Source organism: Sinocyclocheilus grahami, unplaced genomic scaffold, assembly GCF_001515645.1.
Source record: "Sinocyclocheilus grahami isolate Dianchi unplaced genomic scaffold, SAMN03320097.WGS_v1.1 scaffold442.1, whole genome shotgun sequence".
Lineage (NCBI taxonomy): Eukaryota > Metazoa > Chordata > Actinopteri > Cypriniformes > Cyprinidae > Sinocyclocheilus > Sinocyclocheilus grahami.
In genome coordinates this window covers 1926624-1947946 of record NW_015505621.1, presented here as the reverse complement: position 1 = coordinate 1947946, position 21323 = coordinate 1926624, and the positions used below count along the sequence as shown (strand labels likewise).

The following is a 21323-nucleotide window of genomic DNA, read 5'->3' as shown; positions in this document are numbered from 1 at the left end:
TATATAAAAAAAGTTATTTATATCTGAGCATTATATTATGCATTTATATTATTTTACGAACAAATCTAAATTAACATATAAAAATATATATTTTTTTAATGTAGTGACACAATTTTGCGTCGTGATTACGTAATGACGTCATCACGCAATGACATCACAACGTCATTTAGCAACTTTTAGCAACAAATCGAACTTCCTTTAGCAACGTCCCCTGAAACTTAGTTGGCAACACTGTGCCCTTCTCCTCATTCGCGATTTTGATGTTAATCAGGACGGAGACTGCTGTTCTCGTCACTATACTGGACAGCAAAGCGTCATTCCATCATAAGCCCTCGATGACTGACAAGCCATAAATTTTTTCCAATGTGTTTTTTAAGTTCCAGTCTGTGTGCCAAAGCAAAATCTCTAGATATAGTGCAAAAGTGAGGTCACATGAAAGGGTCAGTGGCCTTGTGAGGGGATAGCTAATCTACCTAGTCTCAAAACTTCAGGATCAACTTAGAGAAAGAGTACGGGTGGGGTGGAGAGGGCGTATATGTCCAAAGTCTGATTGTATGGCAACAATGCTGAGCTAATCGTGTCTGCCAATCACCGCAAAGCCAAAGGATTGTGATCCTCGGTGGTGTTTTTCCATAAAGTGTGCCACGATGCCTTCACAAGTCCTCGTCTCTCCTTATCTGTTTTAATAAAATCTTATGATTGCCTATTTGAAGCTATTGCAGTACATTTGTGCTGTTATAAAGAGTTTGGTCACCCAGATTCATGGCATACGCATGTGTGAGATAGTCTGCAGACAGATGGCCTGTCCATGTGCCCACACTGTGCTGATCACTCAAAGGCTGCGAGCTGCGGTCATCACAGCCTCTCGCTGCTTCGCTTCTATTATTTTTATGCATGTCGATGTGCATGCCACATGCATGTGACTATATCTAAACTGTCGATGCACAAATGTGTTACATGTTTTAGGAAACAATATATGGTGAGAATTTAGTATCAAAAATGCTTGTTGAATGGTCCGAATACACAGTGATGCAATATTAATATATAAACCAACTTAAAATTACATGCTTCTTAAAAAACGAATTTGTAGCGTCTAAAACACTTATTGAATGGTCACTTTGATTATATATTAGGTAGCTCATAATTTTATATTTCATGTAAATGATATTATATATCAACCAACTTAAAATTACATGCATTGGCTGTTCAAATACAACGTATTATCTAAAAACTTTGTTAAATGGTCAGAATACACTGTGTATATTATACAACTCATAATTGTATATTTCGTATTTAAATAAATATTAATATATTAATCATCTTAATACATTTTAACGTATCTAAAATACTTGTTGAATAGTCAGAATACACTTTGATTATATATTTTATGGCTCATAATTGTATATTTCACTTTTAAATGAAGTCAAATTAATATATCAACTAAGTTGAAATGACATTGCCTTTTTAAAAACACTATTAACCAGCTTAAAATGACATGCATTGCCTTGTTTTAATTAATCAATTAAATCAATTTTACATTTTATCTGAAATACTTGAACAGCAAGAATACATTGTTATTATACACCTCATATTACACAGCTTATAACTGTATATTTCATATTTAAATAATACAATATTAACAGCCAACTGAATGGTCTGTGATTATATATCTATGATATGATATAATATGAATATATCAACCAACTTAAAATGACATGCATTGCCTTTTTCACTATATTTAAAATACTTGTTGAATAGCCAAAATACACCGTGATTATCTATTGTAAAACTGTAATATTTTTGTGGTGTTATGTTAATATATCCAACCTAAATTGACATGCATTGCCTTTTTAAATATAAAAATGTACTGTATGATAAAGTAATGTGTACAGTTAATCCGTCAAGTTTTCATTTGACAATCTTTTTCTAATAAAATGACTCACATTTTTAAAGCGTACTTCTAGAAAAACGACATTTTTAATTCAAATGTCCATACTGCCAATCTCCATTTGCACAGCAAATTTGAATGTGAGTCTAAAATCCCTTTCCTTTTCCCTTCTCAGTTGTGTATATGATTTATTGCTCTTCTTTTTCATGCTCATATGAAGCACTTTGAATGACCAGCATTAAGACAGTGTTGTGCGCCATTAAGACAATGTTGAAGTCAACAAGAATTCTAATAGTTCCCAGCAAGAGTATGTGAGCGTTTAGTGTGACGGTGAACAGGGTTGCCAGGTTTCCTCGCCGCTCTCTGGAGCCGCTGGTCTCCCAGGAGGAGATTAAAGAGCGAGGCAATGGAACGGGTTGTTTTTTTTATCCATGCCAAAATAATAGCAGTAAATCAGCTCAGCTCCAGAGTGCTGAGCTGTATTCGGCTTGTGTAACGCTGACATTTGCATGTGATGAGATCTCTTTGCCTGCATTTAATTGAATTCTAAGCAGCGGTATGCGAAGAGCTCATTGTTACTTGTTAATTATTGGTGCTGTCATTAGATTCCCGGTGTTATGTGGCTGGATTGATAGAGATTTTGGAGCTGTATTTTTACAGACATGTGAAGCAGGACTATGGGAAGACTATGGGAAGAGTCATGTGCCGCCACTGTAAGCCTCTTTCACACTCACATGCGCTCTGTTTGTGTCACAGGGCAGCTGGGGAATACTGAAAGATTTCATTCACACGCTGACGCCAAAACGTAAAATACTCCCCAAACTGCCATGATACACATAGACCGACACATGCTGCGCTTGAGTTAAACTGTTAGAACAATGCAGGAGAACTACGACACTTCAACCTCCCAACAATGCTTTGATCGCAGCAGGAAATACATTCATGGGGTTCATGAACTCCGGCGGCTGCTTGGAAAGAATGTGTGATTAAACCTATAAAACAGAAAATTAGCAGATTAAAATAAGAAGTCCGAGTTAATATCATGTTTCTTTTAAAGGCATTAAAGCCCAGATATATAAATGTGTGTCTACATATGCTACTTTGGTCTATTCCTTTTTATTATTAAATGACTTAATATACATACTATGATATGGGAACGGATTCAAAAGGTTGTCTGGTTTAGTTTTGATGCAGGGGTACTTCAGCCTATATTCAGAAATATACTTTGGATTCTCAGTACTTCTGGAAGCTGCAGGAGGACATACATGTGGCATTTTGGATATATTTGTTTAACATTTGATTAGTATTTAAGCATTAAGGATATTTGCCTACTTGTCAGATTCGGCCTGCCATTCTCCTTTCATTTTGGCAGAAAATATTGCTACGATGGTAATTCTGTGTACCTACTTTAGCAGGGTTAAATAAACGACTAAATTCTCTGACCCCACTTATATGAATCTCTAATGACCCTCAAGAATATTTGAAACTTAAATAAATAAATGTATTTAATTTTTATATTCTTATATTATACACATTTATATTATATATATTAATATAAAATAAAATATTATTGTTATATAAAATAATGAATTTAAATGTTAAATATTTTCTAATAATATTATAAAATATTATAATTATTTGTATATTATATAAATGTATTTATAATATATGTAAACATTATATATAATGATTTTATTTTTAATTTGAAGGTTTTAGTGATTTTTTTTTTGTGATTATATCGTTTTTATTCAATTTATTTCAGTGTTAGTTTTTGTACATTTTTTTTTTAAAGATGTAAAATCTATATAGGATATCATTTTCAGCATCATCATGCCAGTCTTCAGTTTCACATGATCCGTCAGAAATCATTCTAATATACTGCTTATTTTAGATTTTAATAATATTCTATTTTGATCAAATAAATGCAGCCTTGGTGAGCATAAGAGACTTTATAAATCCTAATTATTCCAAACCAGACTTAATCGTTTTTGTTTACATATACCCCAAAATTCATTTATAGACAGTGTAATGATCTTCAGCAGAATTTATAAAGTATTCAGCATCTGATGAATTGTGAGTAATAGCACATATGACCTCGTCTTAATCAAATAAATGTGCTTTTGGAGGTGTGATGTGAGAAGACATCAGCAGATCTGGCCTGGCCTGAGCTCAGCGAGTGATCTAAGATCTGTGGCTGTAGTTTGAGTATCACCAGTGAGTCTCTTCACGGTAAAGATCCAGCTCTGTCAGGTTATTAGGGATTCACGGCGTGCCGGTGACTCAGGGATCACAAACACACACGGCTCTCGGGAAAGATGTCAGAGAAACGATGCTGCTCTGACAGGCCTTCATCCCTCACTTGAGTGGGTTGTCATGGTAATTCTGCCTCCTGTTGCCTGGAGAAACATAAAAACCCAGACTGAAGCTTTGACAAGTTACGAAACTCCAGCAAACGAGTATTTTAAATGAGTTTTCAGAGGGTTAGAAGCTATTAGAACCGGGGAGGGACATACTGTATTTGCTCATTTAAGACATTTCTGTGTTCGTTCGCTCAAACATTTTAGGAGGAAATCGCTACTGATGCTCCACATTTCAAATGCGCTCTTATCTCTACGTGCTGATTAAAAACGATGTAAATCCTGCCACACGCAATTACTGATATGAGCACACTTTTGGGACGTCCAGTTATGAAACATTTACAGCTGATATGACGCTTTACAGTATAACATAGATGTGTGACGAAACCGCGATAAATATGGATAAGATCCAAGTAATCCTATGAAGCTTTGTCCTTCAGTGCTCAATACACGTTATTAAAGCAGCTCATAAATCTCTCATAAATACTGAGAGATCAAAACCTCTGGGACCACACTGAACATTTGGGCTCTTAATTTCAATTTGGGAATACAGAAATGTCACCATTTCTATTTCGAAATGTTATTTTTGAAATGTAATTTCAGTTTTCAGAGTGTTGCCGTCAAGAAAAACACATATTAACATACTTAGATTTTTTTTTTAACTCCAAAAAAAAAAAACTTTTTACTCAATATGCTGACAGTACAGTTTATAATAATACAGTTGTATCAAATTAAAAAACTACTTCTAGGTCAAAATGTAAACAAATTGGGCTTAATTGTTGTCATTAAAGAATAAAAGGAAGGAAAAAAAACTAATATACAGTGAAATTTATGCTTTTTTAACTTAATATATTACTCTTTACTCAATGTACTGATAATAAGATTTGTATTAATAAAAATGTATGTAAACAAATTTGGTTGTGTTGATGTCATTAAAGCAACAACAAAAAAAACAAATATACTCAATGTTTTTTATGCTATATTTTCATTTTCTCAAAATATACTGATAGTAACATTTGTAATAATAATTGTTAAATTAAAGGAAAATTCTAACTTAATATATTTCCAACTCTTTACTCAAAATGTGCTGATAATAAGATTTGTATTAATAAAAATGTATGTAAACAAATTTGGTTGTGTTGATGTCATTAAAGCAAAATAAAACAAAAACAAATAAACTCTGAATATGTTTTTTATGCTATATTTTCACATTTTCTCTCAAAATATACTGATAGTAACATTTGTAATAATTTTGTATTAAAGGGAAATTCTTGATCAATTTTGTAAACCAATTTTTGTGTTGCTGTCATTAAAGCACAAGAAAAAATACTAACATACAGTGAAATATTTTGTTTTGAACTCTATATTTTTAACTTTTCACTCAAAATATACTGATGACATTTGTAATAATAAATATCTATTAAATGTTAAGGTCAAAATGTAAATAAATTTGGCTTGAGTGTCGACATAAAAAAACATTGATGTATTCTGAATTGTAATTTTTAACCTCAAAATATGTTAAAATATGCTCACAATACAATTTGTAATAATACATTTGTAAAAAGAAAAGACATACTAATGTGCTATTTTTTACTCAAAATAGACTGATAATAACATTTGTAATAATAAATATGTATTAAAGGGGTCATATAATGCGACATGCGCTTTTACAAGTAGTTTGAACTGAAATGTGTGTAGGCAGTGTGTGTACACAACCACCCTATAATAATAAAAATCCACCCAGTGTTTTTTTGTTAATCTACTAAAAACTTTACCCCTTTCTCAAATCGAGCCGATCTCAGAGGCCTGTCTGTGTGACGTCACACAGACAGGCCCCTCCCACGATAGTTTGATTGACAGTAGCGTTTCAGCACAGACTGGACTGGAGTCTTACCTTAGCTCCGCCCTGAGTGACTGTCATCAGTCCGTCATTGTTTCACCGCCGGAGCAGATGTAGACAAGAATGACTCCTAAGCGATTGAGAGTTCTCTTCTCAGACTTCTCCAAAGGTAAATCAAACAGACCCACAAGTAATATGTACATTAAATAATATTTATTTTTGCTCACTAATGTACATCCCATTCATTCATTCAGAGCATCCCACAATAAATCATATGAAAGGAAACTGCGATGCCAACGCATGTGGGATTTTCTCCAGAAACAAACATACACAAACTCACCAAGTGCTGCTGAGCACGAGCACAGCATATGCTTTAAGACCAGCATAAAATACAATAAAAGGCTAGGAAACAAAATCAAAGCAATGCAGGAAAACATGTTTAGGTGGAGAAATATTAAGTACTTTATTCATTAAATTGAGTAATTTAAGTATGCAAATATTGCATGCATATTACCTGAAGTCTGTGGATGCAAAGCTGGAAAACTTCTCTATCAGTGCTGGAAGATGTAACTGAACACATTTCGAGGCATAAATAATTATCTATTTGCTTAAACAAATGGCAAACTCTTCACACAAACATCAGAGAGAACGCAAGTGAAATCCTATCATAATTCATTCTTGGAGGATTTTTAGAATTGTCAGTCTGATCATGAACACCAAAAATGTGAAAATCTCAAAAAAGATTCTTTTTCAGTGCACTCCTTTTCTCAAATGCATGTCAATAAAGCATTCTTTCCTTAAAGAATGGCCTCATCCTAGATGAATCATTGGCTCAAATCATATTCGGTGATGTAACAGCATTGTTTTGACTCATAACTTAAAAGTTTCCTATAAAGCTTGTTAAATATTCTGCTACATCTGTCGTGACGCATGTGGAAGAATGAACAGCGTTTGTCCAAATATCATGAAGAACTTGTTCTGATATATAAAGCTCACGACCGGTGAAATGTCAAGCTTTCGTCTCTCTTTTTGTTCATAAAAAAACAACTGAAGACAGGAAGCTTCACTGCATCATAACAGGCCACTGTAAGATGATGCTCACCGACTCCATATATGCATGTTTTGGTTAGATTCGACCATATTAGTTTGTTACTGCTAATGTGGTGCTAGTTTGCTACTTTGGATTATCTGTGCATGTAAAGCATTTGATCGATCCGTCAGCGCCGTGCCCTCTCCAGACCTCATGTTAGTTGTGTTTCTCAGCACTCCAGCCCGATGCTGGCCAGCAGGAGCTCCAGGGCGCTGAGTTTCTGGTTGGCCTCCTCGTTGGCGCTGTACGTCTGGACGTTACTGGCGATGTGGAAACGGATCTCATCTACCAGAGGGATGGAATCAGTTTCCTGCCTGGCAGCCACATTCCCAGCATCCTCTCTGATCATATCAGCGAACTCTGGCCTTTCCACCAGCTGAAACAAATATCAATTCATTAACTCCTTAATCAATGTTGAAAATTAAAGGGATAGTTCACCCAAAAATGTTTAATAATATTAATTAATTAATATATATTTTTTTGAATTAATTATAAATTCTTCTAAAAAAAAAAAAAAAAACTAACAACAAACAAACAAACAGAAGTGTAACCATCTGATGGATGAAATTAGGTCCTGCCCTATTTTCTGCCGACTGTTCAGTTTCACTGGAAAGTCACATTACAGAAATTTGCGAATACCATAATAACTTAAAGGGATAGTTCACCCAAAAATGACAATTTGATGTTAATCTGCTTACCCCCAGGGCATCCAAGATGTAGGTGACTTTGTTTCTTCAGTAGAACACAAACTTAAAAAAGATTTTTAACTCAAACCGTTGCAGTCTGTAAGTTATATAATGGAAGTGAATGGAATCACGGCTTTGAGAGTCAAAAAACATACACAAACAAAACCAAATTAAACCCTGCGGCTCGTGACGATACATTGAGGTCTTAAGACACGAAACGATCGGTCTGTGCAAGAAACTAAACAGTATTTATATTATTTTTTACCTCTGATCCACCGCAATGTCTGAGCGCGTTCACAACATCTGGCGCGTGACGCATGTATGTGCTCTGGCATAGTAGACATAGATACAGTGGGTACGGAAAGTATTCAGACCCCCTTAAATTTTTCACTCTTTGTTATATTGCAGCCATTTGCTAAAATCATTTAAGTTAATTTTTTTTCCTCATTAATGTACACACAGCACCCCATATTGACATTAACTTAAATGATTTTAGCAAATGGCTGCAATATAACAGAGTGAAAAATTTAAGGGGGTCTGAATACTTTCCGTACCCACTGTATATATATAAGTAGATGCCTCATTAGTGACTGTTTCTAAAGGTAAAAAATTATATAAATACTGTTCAGTTTCTTGCACAGACTGATCGTTTCGTGTCTTTACACATCAATGTATCGTCACGAGCCGCAGGGTTTAATTTGGTTTTGTTTGTGTATGTTTTTTGACTCTCAAAGCCGTGATTCCATTTACTTCCATTATAAGACTGACAGACTGCAACGGTTTGAGTTAAAAATCTTTGTTTGTGTTCTACTGAAGACACAAAGTCACCTACATCTTGGATGCCCTGGGGGTAAGCAGATAAACATCAAATCATTTTTGGGTGAACTATCCCTTTAAGTTATTATGGTATTCGCAAATTTCTGTAATGTGACTTTCCAGTGAAACTGAACAGTCGGCAGAAAATAGGGCAGGACCTAATTTCATCCATCAGATGGTTACACTTCTGTTTGTTTGTTGTTATTTTTAGTTTTTTTTTTTTTTGAAGAATTTATAATTAATTCTAAAATATATATATTAATTAATGCACAAAATTATATATTTTAGAATTAATTATTATGTCTTTTATATTAAAACTACCTATTATACATAAAAACTAAATATTTATTTTTATATTTAAAACATTTTTTACAATATAAAACTACATTTTATATCTTTATATTATAAAAATACAAAATTATATTTATACAAAATTAAACATTCTATTAAATTATTTATATTAAAATATATTTTTACACTACATTAATATGAATTAATTAATATTTCTAATATTTGAAAAATAATAATATATATATCTTATGTTATACAAATATGATACTTGTATTAAATAATTTTTATATCATACATTTTTTATTTAATTAATACTAACTATTATTTTAATATATTTATTTTATATAAATTACATGAATATAAAATTACATTTAACAAAAATTTACATACATTAATACAATTTGTTTTACATATTGTATATTTTAAAATAATTATATTTATATTCTACAAATATATATCAATATAAAATTAGATATTATTTTATTATTAAATAAAGCTTTTTTATATATTTTATAAAACTATTAACATCAATTTCTATGTATAAACAATATTTTTTTTAATTTACATTTATATAAAATATGATTTTTTATATTAAATCATTTACTTTTTGATCATTAAAATAAAAAAATATTTTTTATTAAAATGATTGGATAAATGGTCCATAATAACACCAGGGACATTAATTATGTGAATTTTGATCATAAGCAGCATATTTGTGAATGAACACATACCCGTTCTATGATCTTGGCCATGTATTCAGTGCACAGGTCCTCCAGACGCGAGAGCCGGAACAGTTTGGCCGTCTTCCACATGTGCAGCACGTTCTCCTCGTTGAGCAGCACAGCCAGAGTCCTGCCACACAGACGCTTCAGACCCGGTAACAGGTACATGTCGGCCACACACAGAACCTCATATACGTTCTCATGAGAGAGCTGGAAGACAACCACAGAGGCTTCATTAGCACATCTGACGGATCGCTGCATTTATGAAGCTAATGAATATGATCAAACAAGATGACTTGCCTTAAAGAGAGAGTGGAAAACTGTCCTGTAAAACTACATTATGCCTGTTTAAGGTGAAAGAAACCTGGACTGACATTTTTGTCAACTTGGAAGAAAAAAGTACAAGAATATGCCCTTATAAAGTGTGCTCTAATCGTATAAAAATCATATATATTTTTTTAGTAAATATAGGTTCAAATAAATTAAAATATTCATATTGAATTTTTTATATATTCATATTTTAAATGTAAATTTATACACATTTTTACTTTGTTTTTATTTTTATATTTTCAACTTTCTTTTTAATTTTTAGAAATATTTCTCTTTCTATTGATTTTGTCGTCTATTTACCTTTATTTTCATTTCTTTTTCAGTTATTTTATTATTTTTATTTAAGCTTTACTTCAATTAATTTATTTATATTTTGACTTAGTTTTCATTTTTAGATTTTCAGTAATTTTATTCGTTTTTATATTTCTACTTCGCACAACACTTTTAGTATTTTTTTTTATTTTATTTTACTTCTGCTTTATTTCAATTACTGAACTTTTAACAGTTTTCATTTTAGTTCACACAGTAACAGTGATAGATCTCGGGTTGTTTTATGCCAGAACTACACTAAAACGTTGTTTGCAGGAAAATTGAGTTTAATAACTTTCTTGTCTTCCAATCCTACGATGATGGGATGAGTCTTGATTAAGGCTGCACGATAAATCGAAATGAAATCGAGATCGCGATTCGACAGAAGCTGCGATTGTCATGCGTATCTTTTAGTGAAGCACGGTTCTGTGATCAGTAGTAAATCTCCATCCGAAGGCCAGAGGGCACTCTCGCTCTGAAACTCCAAATACGCCTCGCAGAAGAAACCCAGAAAATGCCTAGCGCTGCAGCTGAATAAACAGAAGATTCAACTGCTTTCATTGATTCAACGTGACTAATAAACACACGACTACGGCAATATACTGTTTATCGGAGTTCTTATTATTATAATTTTCATTAAAATAAAGTATATTTACAATGCAATGCCTTTATCACTGCTTAAATACTATGAAATATGTTGCGTGCCTTATTCTGTGTGAGAAGCCACATCATCTCACAGAAGGATTTATTTCAAATACTCGACTGACATTATGAAGTGAGTTTGGAGTAAAAATGTTATTAAATGGGGTATTTTCACATGCTTTCAGATGGAGCAGCATTTACTTCACAGAGCCATAGTTCACTGAGAAGCTATGCAAACAGCTGTCATTATCGCAAACGATTTCATAATCGCGCAAAAAAATCATCTGCGATTTTTTTTGCGTAACTTGCCAGTGAACTACGCATACGAGCATACGGCTCTGTGTAATAAATGCTGCTCCATCTGAAAGCACGTGATGATGATTTACTGAACTGGCTTTTTTAACAAAATGCGCATGACAATCGCATTCGATTAATCGTGCAGCCCTAGTCTTGATTGAGGAGTTTTAGTGTATTGTTGTACATGTTAGCGTGTTTGTGTGTACCTGAGTGTTATCGCTGTAGATGTAGTAAAGGATTCTTGTAAACAAATCGTGAGACACATCATGAAGGGTGATGACAGGAATACTGGGATGAGTCTGCAGAGTTTCACCCTCGCTGAAATGATCCTCCAGCAGCGCCTTAAAATAATCACTACGACTACAGAAAAACGCCTGCGCACATAAACACAAACACATTTAATCAGCACAAATACCCTTTTTAATCAAACCACAAATATAATATTAAAGCACAACCGTCATTCTAATAATTAGGGATGCACGATATATCGGCCACCATATCGGTATCGGCCGATAAATGCTCATTTTTTCTGTTATCGGTATCGGCCTGATAAGAAAATTTGGCCGATATCTTAAAGCCGATAAATAATGCATTATTTCCTTCAGAGACACTTCAGATGCGCGCTGTTCGTTTGCAGCCTTTTGTGCAATTGTACATTGTAATATTGTGTTTATTTGATGTATATCTGATGTATCTCATTCTGAGTAATGAAAAATGTAGCCAAGAGATATTAGATTGATATCTTTACAGTATTTGCATGTGGGCTATGCAATAATAATAATATGGTCCTACCTACAACACTCAGGGATCGTGATGATCAGTGTTAAACACTGACCTTATGACACAGGAAGTCATAGCCGTCCACCCGGAAGCAGATGTCAGGGTAACTCGGAAAACTATCAGTTAGATCGAAAGGAAGCTGACCGTATCCAACCTAAAGATCAAACAGCAAGAGTTTTAATCAGTACAGTAATGTTGTGAACTATTAATACAATTTAAAATAACTGTTTTCTACTTGAATATGTTTTTAAATGCAATTTATTCCTTTGATGCAAAGCTGAATTTTCAGCATCATTCCTCCAGTCTTCAGTGTCACATGATCCTTCAGAAATCATTCTGATATGCTGATTTGCTGCATAAGAAACATTTCTGATTATCATCAATGTTAAACACAGTTGTGCTGCTTAAATATGTTTGTTTTCAAGATTCATTGATAAATAGAAAGCTCAGAAATCTTGAAATTGAAACCGAAATCTTAAGTAACATTATAAATGTCTCTACTGTCACTTTGAATCAATTTAATGTGTCCTTGCTGAATAAAAGTATTAATTTCTTTCCAAAACAAATCGTCCTGTCCCCAAATGTTTGAATATTAGTGTATGGAGATGCACTGATGTCTTACATTTTCATTTCTAAATCACACACACACAAAAAAAAAAAAAATACAATTCAATTTTTGTACGCTTTTAAAAACTACGTCCAGAAACTCATCTCCACCAGATGTGCAGTTCATGAGAAAATGTAAAAGTTTTTTTTTTTTTGACAATATTTATAGGTCCTTAAGGCAAATTTGTTCTTCGTGAGGAGAGGGAGCCTCATGTGGAAAGCCTCCAGCTCCAAAAGGGCAGCAGGAACTGGCATTTGAATATTATGAATTAAACCACAAGTTGCTAGGCAACCGCACATCCCATAATTAAAAATAAAAAATAAAATCTAAAGCATCCACAGACCCTTCACATATGAATTTTCGCCCTAGTGATAAAAGGTTGTAGTTGGACTGGGTGCATCCTCTCACCCGCAGCTCAGCAGGAAGTGCGCTGTCAGCCAGCAGAGCCATTCCATCCTGCAGCTGAAAGTCATGAGGATCCAGAGTCAACACCTTCACACACGTCCCAGGCTTATTAGACACTGCCAGAGAGAGAACAAGAGAGACGAGAAGTCAGTTTGTCTAGATGGCTCACTGCAGCAAAATAACTGATTCACCAACTCATCACTAAATAATTTACCCCAAATCCTGAAATTACTGATTTTTTTGTAGGGGGAAAAATGTATAAATAAATAAAACTTACAAAATAAATACCGCTGAGGATTTTCTGTAGTGTTTTTTTTTAAATTCATTTTAAATATGGTTCAACATATTAACATTACTTAACGGGCAAGGTTTCATTAAATAACATTAAACAATATTTTGTGCAAGATAAATACTCATCTAATTTCTTGAATAAATCATAGCTGCATTAAAATCAGAAAAATATTACCTCCTATAAATACATCACTGTTCAAAAGTGATAGAACTTCAAAGGAAATGATTACTTTTATTCAAATTATTACATCAAAGATGCATTTAATTGATTAAAGGGGTCATAGGATGCCCATTTTCCACAAGTTGATATGATTCTTTAGGGTCTTAATGAAAAGTCTGTAACATAGTTTGGTTAAAATTTCTCAATGTTAGTGTAAAAAACACCTTTTTTACCCTGTAAAAACAGCTCTTTTCAGTGCACGCAGTTTTGTAGCATTTTCCTTTAAATGTTAATGAGCTCTGCTGACCCCGCCCCTTTCTTCCGAGCCGCTCTCAGAGAGACCGTTTACTTTAGCCGCATTCATTGTGAAACTTGCTAATTAGCACCTTATTAGGAAAGGCGATTTGCAAAGATTCATTACAAAACATTATATTCACTTCTTCTGTAGATGAAGCTGGAGTATGAATGATTCACGCGAACATAGATGCATTTATGTAGTTCGGGGGGCGCATTCCCTTCAGAAACAAACGTAATCAACCGCGTCTTCAGCGGCTCAGATGTCTGGAGTAAATGACGACTGCTATGTTCATTATTACATCCAACAACAGAACACCTCAATTGCTTAGGAGTCATTCTTGTCCACATCTGCTCCGGCGGTGAAACAATGGCGGACTGATGACAGTCACTCAGGGCGGGTCTAAGGTAAGACACCAGTCATTATTACATCCAACAACAAAACACCTCAATCGCTTAGGAGTCAATCTTGTCAATCTTGTCGGGTCTGAGGTAAGACTCCAGTCCAGTCTGTGCTGAAACGCTACTGTCAATCAAACTATCGTGGGAGGGGCCTGTCTGTGTGACGTCACACAGACAGGCATCTGAGATCGGCTCGATTTGAGAAAGGGGTAAAGATTTTAGTAGATTAACAAAAAAACACTGGGTGGATTTTTATCATTTTAGGATGGTTGTGTACACACACTGCCAACACACATTTCAGTTCAAACTACTTGTAAAAGTGCATGTAGCATTATATGACCCCTTTAAATTGATCAAAAGTGACATATATGTTACAAAAGATTTCCATTTCAAATAAATGCTGATCTTTTGAACTTTCTAGTCATCAAAGAATCCTATAAATATGATCAAGGTTTGCACAAATATATGAACTGTTTTCAACACTGATAATAATAAGAAATGTTTCTTGAGCAGCAAACAAATCAGCATATTCAAATGATTTCTGAAGGATCATGTGACACTGAAGACTGGAGTAATGATGCTGAAAATTCAGCTTTACCATCACAGGAATTGTGAAAATATATTTAAATAGAAAACCTTTATTTGAAATTGTAATAAAATTTGCCAATATTTCTGTTTTTAGGCTTTGGTGAGCGGAAGAGACTTTTAAAAACAGTATCACTTTAATGCAGTTATCTGCTTTTTGTTAACACCTTGCAGTGAAGCTAATTCTTTTTCAAGGTGTACATTAACATGAATCATTATGAGTTTCAATGTAGCTTCACCACACTCCTCACCAAACTCATAGACCTGTTTGCACTTCACTTCCAGCTCCTCAATCAGCTCGCTGATCTTGCACTGTTTCGCCAAACGCTTGCAGTCCTCCACGTAATTCACATCTATATCCAAACGGCCTGGAAAAAGACAGCACATGGTGAAGAATAAAGCTGTCTGCCACCAGAGTACTAACACCACCTACTACAAACTCTGATGCTCACCAGTGTAGAAATACTGCATGATTGCACCAAATGCAGCAGGGTTGACCTGGAAAAGGAAATTAAAATGGACACATTAGGATCATGTGAAGCATGCTGAAATAAAAGATTATAAGAGAGAAAAGTCTGTTCTTAATTTAAGACAACCCTGGGGAGAAGATAATTAAAGCAGCTCAAGAAGATGTGAACAGTAGCATTAACACCTTCTGAAGAAAACAGTTCTAGTGTTTACTGTTCTAAATGAAGTCTGAAATGTTGTATTATAAGCACTTCTAGTGTTTATTTGCCCCTTTATAATGAATTGCTTATTGTATTCCTCATTTGTACTGTGAGTCACTTTAGAAAAAAGCATCTGCTAAATGAATCAAATGTAAATGTAACATATGTTTCATCCGAAATTATAAAAAGGTGGCATAACCTACTATTCAGAAAAAAGTGACATTTCCCAATTTTCTTATTTCTGTGAAAGTATGAAAAAGTATGCTTCGCAAATAATATGCCATCCGGGCTCCTTTGACATAATATCATTTGTATGGAAACCTGTTTATGCCACAGAATATAAAAAAGGTAATTGAGTTTATATCTCATATAGTTCTTCATATCTCAGAATTATGACATATAAATTCAGAAATGTGCGATATAAACTCGCAATAGTAAGAAAAAAAGTCAGAATTGTCAGATAAAAAGTCTTTTTTTTTTATCCTGTGAAGTCAGAATTGCAAGATGTAAACTCCAAATTCTGAGAAAAAGTCATTGCAAGCTATAAACTCAGAATTGTGAGGGAAAGAAAAGTCAGAATGATGAGATATAAATTTAACAGCAAGATATAAACTTGCAATTGTGAGAGAAAAAGTCAATTACATGTATTTTTAATTCTGTAGTGTAAACAAAAAAGTCTGAATAGTGAGATAAAAATTCACAAGAACCTTTTTTTATTTTTTATAATAAAAAACAACAAAAACAAATCAAATCAGAATTGTGAGATGTAAACTATAAAACTGAACTATAAAATATAAACTTGTGAGATGTAAATTTGGAATTGCAAGATAAAAGTCACATTTGAGTCACGAGTTTCTATCTCACAAGTATGTGTTTACATCTCACAATTCTAAGAAAAAAGTCAAAAGAAAGCCGAAATTGTGAAATAATGGGCTTCCACACATGTGGCACAGAACGGCTAGCACGCAGACTGGGAATCAGTACAGTGAAAGTGATTTGTGTGCAGTGAAACAACACCTACCAGTGGATGTTTGAGGGTAATATCACTCTTCCCCCTCCACTTGGTCTCCAGCATGTGGGCGAAGTATTCTGATCGGGCACTCAAGATACAGCGGTGGGCCTTAAACATCTCACCGTGCACCATAAACGTCACATCGCTGTAGTTTCCCTGCTCCAAAAGCCTGCAAGGGGAAAGCACCAATCAGTGAGTTTGTGAAAGTGACCGTGGTTTGTGTTTGTGTTTGTGGTCCTCACGTCTGCAGGAACTGGTCGTAATAGTCTCTCTGCATGGCCTTCGCCGTGATGCGCTTGTACTCTTTGAGCAGGCGGCGGATGGGGTCGCTCAGCGCTCCGTACAGACAGCGCTCGCCGTCAAACGTGTTCGCCTCACACTTTGCTCCTGAAACAGCAAACACACACCTGTAATGCACTTTCACAAATACTAGTAATACAGTTTGTCTACAATAGCTGAGGACAAAAAATCTATTTGATTTCTAGTGAGACCTATTATGTATGATGGAAAAACTATTATCTAAAATAAAATTTAATGTAGCATGAAAAGTTAAGCAATCAAACATCTTTAGGTCTCGACTGAATACAACTCAAATGATAATATAATAACATAAATTACATAATCTGTTGATCTACAATTCAACTCTGTCCAGTTATATCACAATTTTTTTTTTTTTTAAATCACAAACTCTTTAGCAATGCTTAAATTTTGGTAATAGGGTTACAGAATTTAAAAAAAAAATTAAATTAATAAATGCCCCCCCCCCAAAAATCTCATGAAATTATTGTAAATTGTAAAAAATAAAATAAAATAAACTTTTACAAAATTAAAGAAAAAAAAAAATATATATATTTTTTTACAAACAAATGTCTTCAGGTCTCAGACATAATTTACATAATCTATTGAACTCAAATTAAATTAATTATATTAGCTCTGTACCACATTTGCACACAACCTTATTATGAAAAAACAAGCAGTGCAGACATATTTTGTTTTTAATGGGAAATATAGATTCATTAATAACTGCAAGCCAACATTTAGTCCCATCATTTTAAATAAAGTTATTAAGTTGTGTTTTGACATGCTCAAATTTTGGTAACAGGGTTATAAAAATCACACACCCTATATATAAAAACAAATAAATAAATGAATTAATTAATGAATACATAAATAAATGATAGATAGATAGAGAGGAGTTTTAAGAATAGTTTCACATCTGAACGTTTTCTAAAGGTTGCACACCTGCGTTTACTGACTATTTGCTGAAAAAAGAAAAACTTTTTTCTTTAGGAAAGATTTAGAATGACTTTTTTTAATGAACTTTTTTGACATTTTTAAGTGTTTCAGGCTTTATCTTGTACCACAATCGTGCAAATCTGACTATACAGTGCAGATTATAATGCTCCAGTCAGGTATGAATTCTCATCATAGCATTTACCGTTGGCAAGCAGGTACTGCACCAGCTCTTCATGTCCACAGAGACATGCATAATACCTGAAGACAAAGACAGAGAGAGATATCAGGCAGAGACTTCATTACAGCAGACAATAAAAGGAAATAAGCCTAAGTGAGCAGTCTTACAGAGGTGTGCTGTCCCACTTATCTCTGATGTTCAGTTCTACATCCCTCTGTTCAACCAGGTATCTGGAGAAGATGGAAGAAACGTCAGAAGATAAAGCAGAGACCAGATACATTACAACCAACATAATAATAAAACATTCAGAACTGAACACAAGAAATCAGCAGATCGAGTACAGTACTTCCAGTATGTGGGCCAATACAGTGACAACATGTTATCTGTCAGACCCACATGCTTTTCCTTCTAATTCTGGGGTCACATAGAGTGTCTGACTATTTCACAACATTACTGCCAAACAAATCGCCACCGAAAAGCCACCCTGATATTTTAGTGTTACAAGCATATCCATCAACCAAAGGTGTTTGAAAAGTGTAATTCTATACAGTAATGTAATGGCATCTTGACTACTGAACGTACATGAAGTATCTACATAACACATATGCCATGCACAACTGCTTAGACATGCATACACATTATTTAAAAGTGACATAGTTTATGCTTACAGTCTCCAAACACTATACGTAGACCGTGCAAATTGGTTTATATAGCTACACATATGCAGTCTCACAATATTACGTAGGAAATGCACATTTGATTAAATATAAATAAAGACTATTTCAGTTTTTATTTAATTGAGAGATTTGGTAGGCTGTGCATATTTGCATGTGTGTTCAGATATGCAATATGCAATATCCACAAACTATATAAACATATGCACATATGTACATGCAACAAAAAATAGCACATTTGTTTGCATGAGTCTCTAAACACACGTAATTATATACAGAAATGTAATGGCATCTTGACTACTGAACGTACATGAAGTATCTACATAACACATATGCCATGCACAACTGCTTAGACATGCATACACATTATTTAAAAGTGACATAGTTTATGCTTACAGTCTCCAAACACTATACCTAGACCGTGCAAATTGGTTTATATAGCTACACATATGCAGTCTCACAATATTACGTAGGAAATGCACATTTGATTAAATATAAATAAAGACTATTTCAGTTTTTATTTAATTGAGAGATTTGGTAGGCTGTGCATATTTGCATGTGTGTTCAGATATGCAATATGCAATATCCACAAACTATATAAACATATGCACATATGTACATGCAACAAAAAATAGCACATTTGTTTGCATGAGTCTCTAAACACAGATTAGATTATATCTATACATATGAATACATTAACAGAAATTAAAACTACTTAGGTTTTGTTTTAGTTAAGCATATGCAATGTCTAGATCATTTAATACAAATACGAAATGCATTTGTTTATACAGTATAATGCATACATGTAGCCCATGCACATTTGCTCAGATGCGCATAAACAGTTATGACTATAGTGACCATGCACTTTTGTTTACATATGCACATGTATCTGAAGATTGTAAAGTGATGCATATTTGCTCAGTTATGACTACTATCTACAGACAATATAGGTCAGTGTACACTTGCTTGAATAGAAATCGGAGTCTAGAGATTGCACAGAGGCTCATTTCCATATGCATATCTGCATATAAAATATCTTCAGAATAAATAGGCCATGCACATTTGTCCACATGCGAAACTTCAAACCAAAACAACAACAAGAAGCCATCAGCTGTCGGACCTCACTCTGGCAATGTCGCCCTTTCTGCAGCTTGAAAACAGATCAACAGCGTCCATCTGCGCGGCGGTAAAGCTTCTCTGAAATGCATTGAAGCGGCCTGTCTAAGAGACAGGGTCGGCTGCAGGCGCACGGACAGCGACGGCTCTGAACAAAACTAACGCGGAGCCTGTTTCCAGCTGCAGCTCGCGACGTCTGCTGTTTCTTCTCGCACTGAGAAAGCGCTCAACAAACGTAAACAGGAAGCAGATTTGTGTACGTACAGTTGAGCTTTACGTGCGTCTCAACAGCGCCCTCTGGAGGACGGTGCTGGAATATAAACAGTCCTACTGACGCTACTACATCTTTTTATCAAAGGCAAATTATATTCCATTTTCATTTTTGCTATAGTCTGTGCTACCCCAGATGATCAAATGAAATTGGATTCGGGCATTTGATTTATCGTTAATGCATGCATTTTCAGAATTTGATTTATTATTTGCAGTGTCATTTTAGTATAATTAATATTCTAATATAGTTTTTGTTAATATTTTGCATTAGGCTTTATTTTAATATTTTAGTAAAAGAGTTTCTAGGTTTGGTTTATTTAGTTTTAGTTATTTGAGTACTTCAATTGAAGTACTTAAACAAAAAGTAGGCTAAGTACTTAAGTACTAAACTAAAGCAAGAAATGTTGCTTTGGCAACTAGCTGAAAAAAAGTTTTGTATATTTTATTTTATTTCAGTTCATGTTTATATCATTTGATTTATCATTTTAATTTTATTAGGAGAAAACGTCTTACATTGCAAAGATAAGTATATACGGTAACACTTTACCTAAAGCCTTTACATATAACGCATTATAAAGGGTTATTAAAGGGTAAGATAATTATTCAAAAATATAAAAAACATAATACCCAGCATTTTTTAGTGTTGTAATGCATTATATCTTGTTGTAAAAATTATAAGAGAATTTAAAATGCATAGTGTAAGGATAAATCGATTGTTATATTGTTTTAACTGTGATTACAATTATTCATGCGACTGTACAATGCATTATAAGGTGCATTACAACAAGGCATAATTAATGCATTAAATCTACTTTTATAATGTATTATACATAATAAATTAATTAATTATAATTTATTAACTTATTAAAAATTTCTTAGGAATGAAAAATTAAAGAATTAAATATATTAAGAATTAAAGTAAATTTTTAAACAAATCTTTACCTTTTTGTATTATTTATTGTAAAATTATTGTGGTCAGCCAGCAAATATAAATAAATAATTTAAAATGGTTGCTCATGTACATAACACGTAAACATATTTGCTGTTAAATCACATAATTGTGTGTAATAAATGGCTTTCCATCATTAAAAAAAGACAAATTAATTTTTTAAGCAAATATTATGTTTTTATTTGTACACAGCAGATGTTACAGATTTGTGTGAAGATTTGAGAAAAATCAGTTTTGCAATCACTTTGTTCAAAAGCGATAAATATAAATGCAAATAATATTCGATACTGTATTGAATCAACTGTATTGAAACAATGTAGTAATTATTGCACTGAATCAATATGAACACAATATGCCAATAAAAATCATACAAAAGGAAGAAATACATGCAAAAGCAACTGAAAACAGCATATTCAGCTAATATTGCA

General features: G+C 33.6%; 1 protein-coding gene across 1 annotated transcript; it reads right to left on the bottom strand.

Annotated features, from left to right (window-relative positions):
- Positions 1 to 6312: 6312 nt before the first annotated feature.
- abtb1 (ankyrin repeat and BTB (POZ) domain containing 1) lies at positions 6313 to 20123 on the bottom strand. The gene is made up of 12 exons (XM_016234051.1): positions 19681 to 20123; positions 18054 to 18116; positions 17911 to 17966; positions 16715 to 16859; positions 16482 to 16641; positions 15245 to 15290; positions 15044 to 15160; positions 13064 to 13176; positions 12104 to 12202; positions 11475 to 11642; positions 9700 to 9900; positions 6313 to 7551 (listed from the first exon to the last, which is right to left on the bottom strand). Exons 1-12 carry the CDS (start codon positions 19734 to 19736, stop codon positions 7345 to 7347), a joined length of 1431 nt encoding a protein of 476 aa, XP_016089537.1. The 5' UTR covers positions 19737 to 20123; the 3' UTR covers positions 6313 to 7344.
- Positions 20124 to 21323: the final 1200 nt, after the last annotated feature.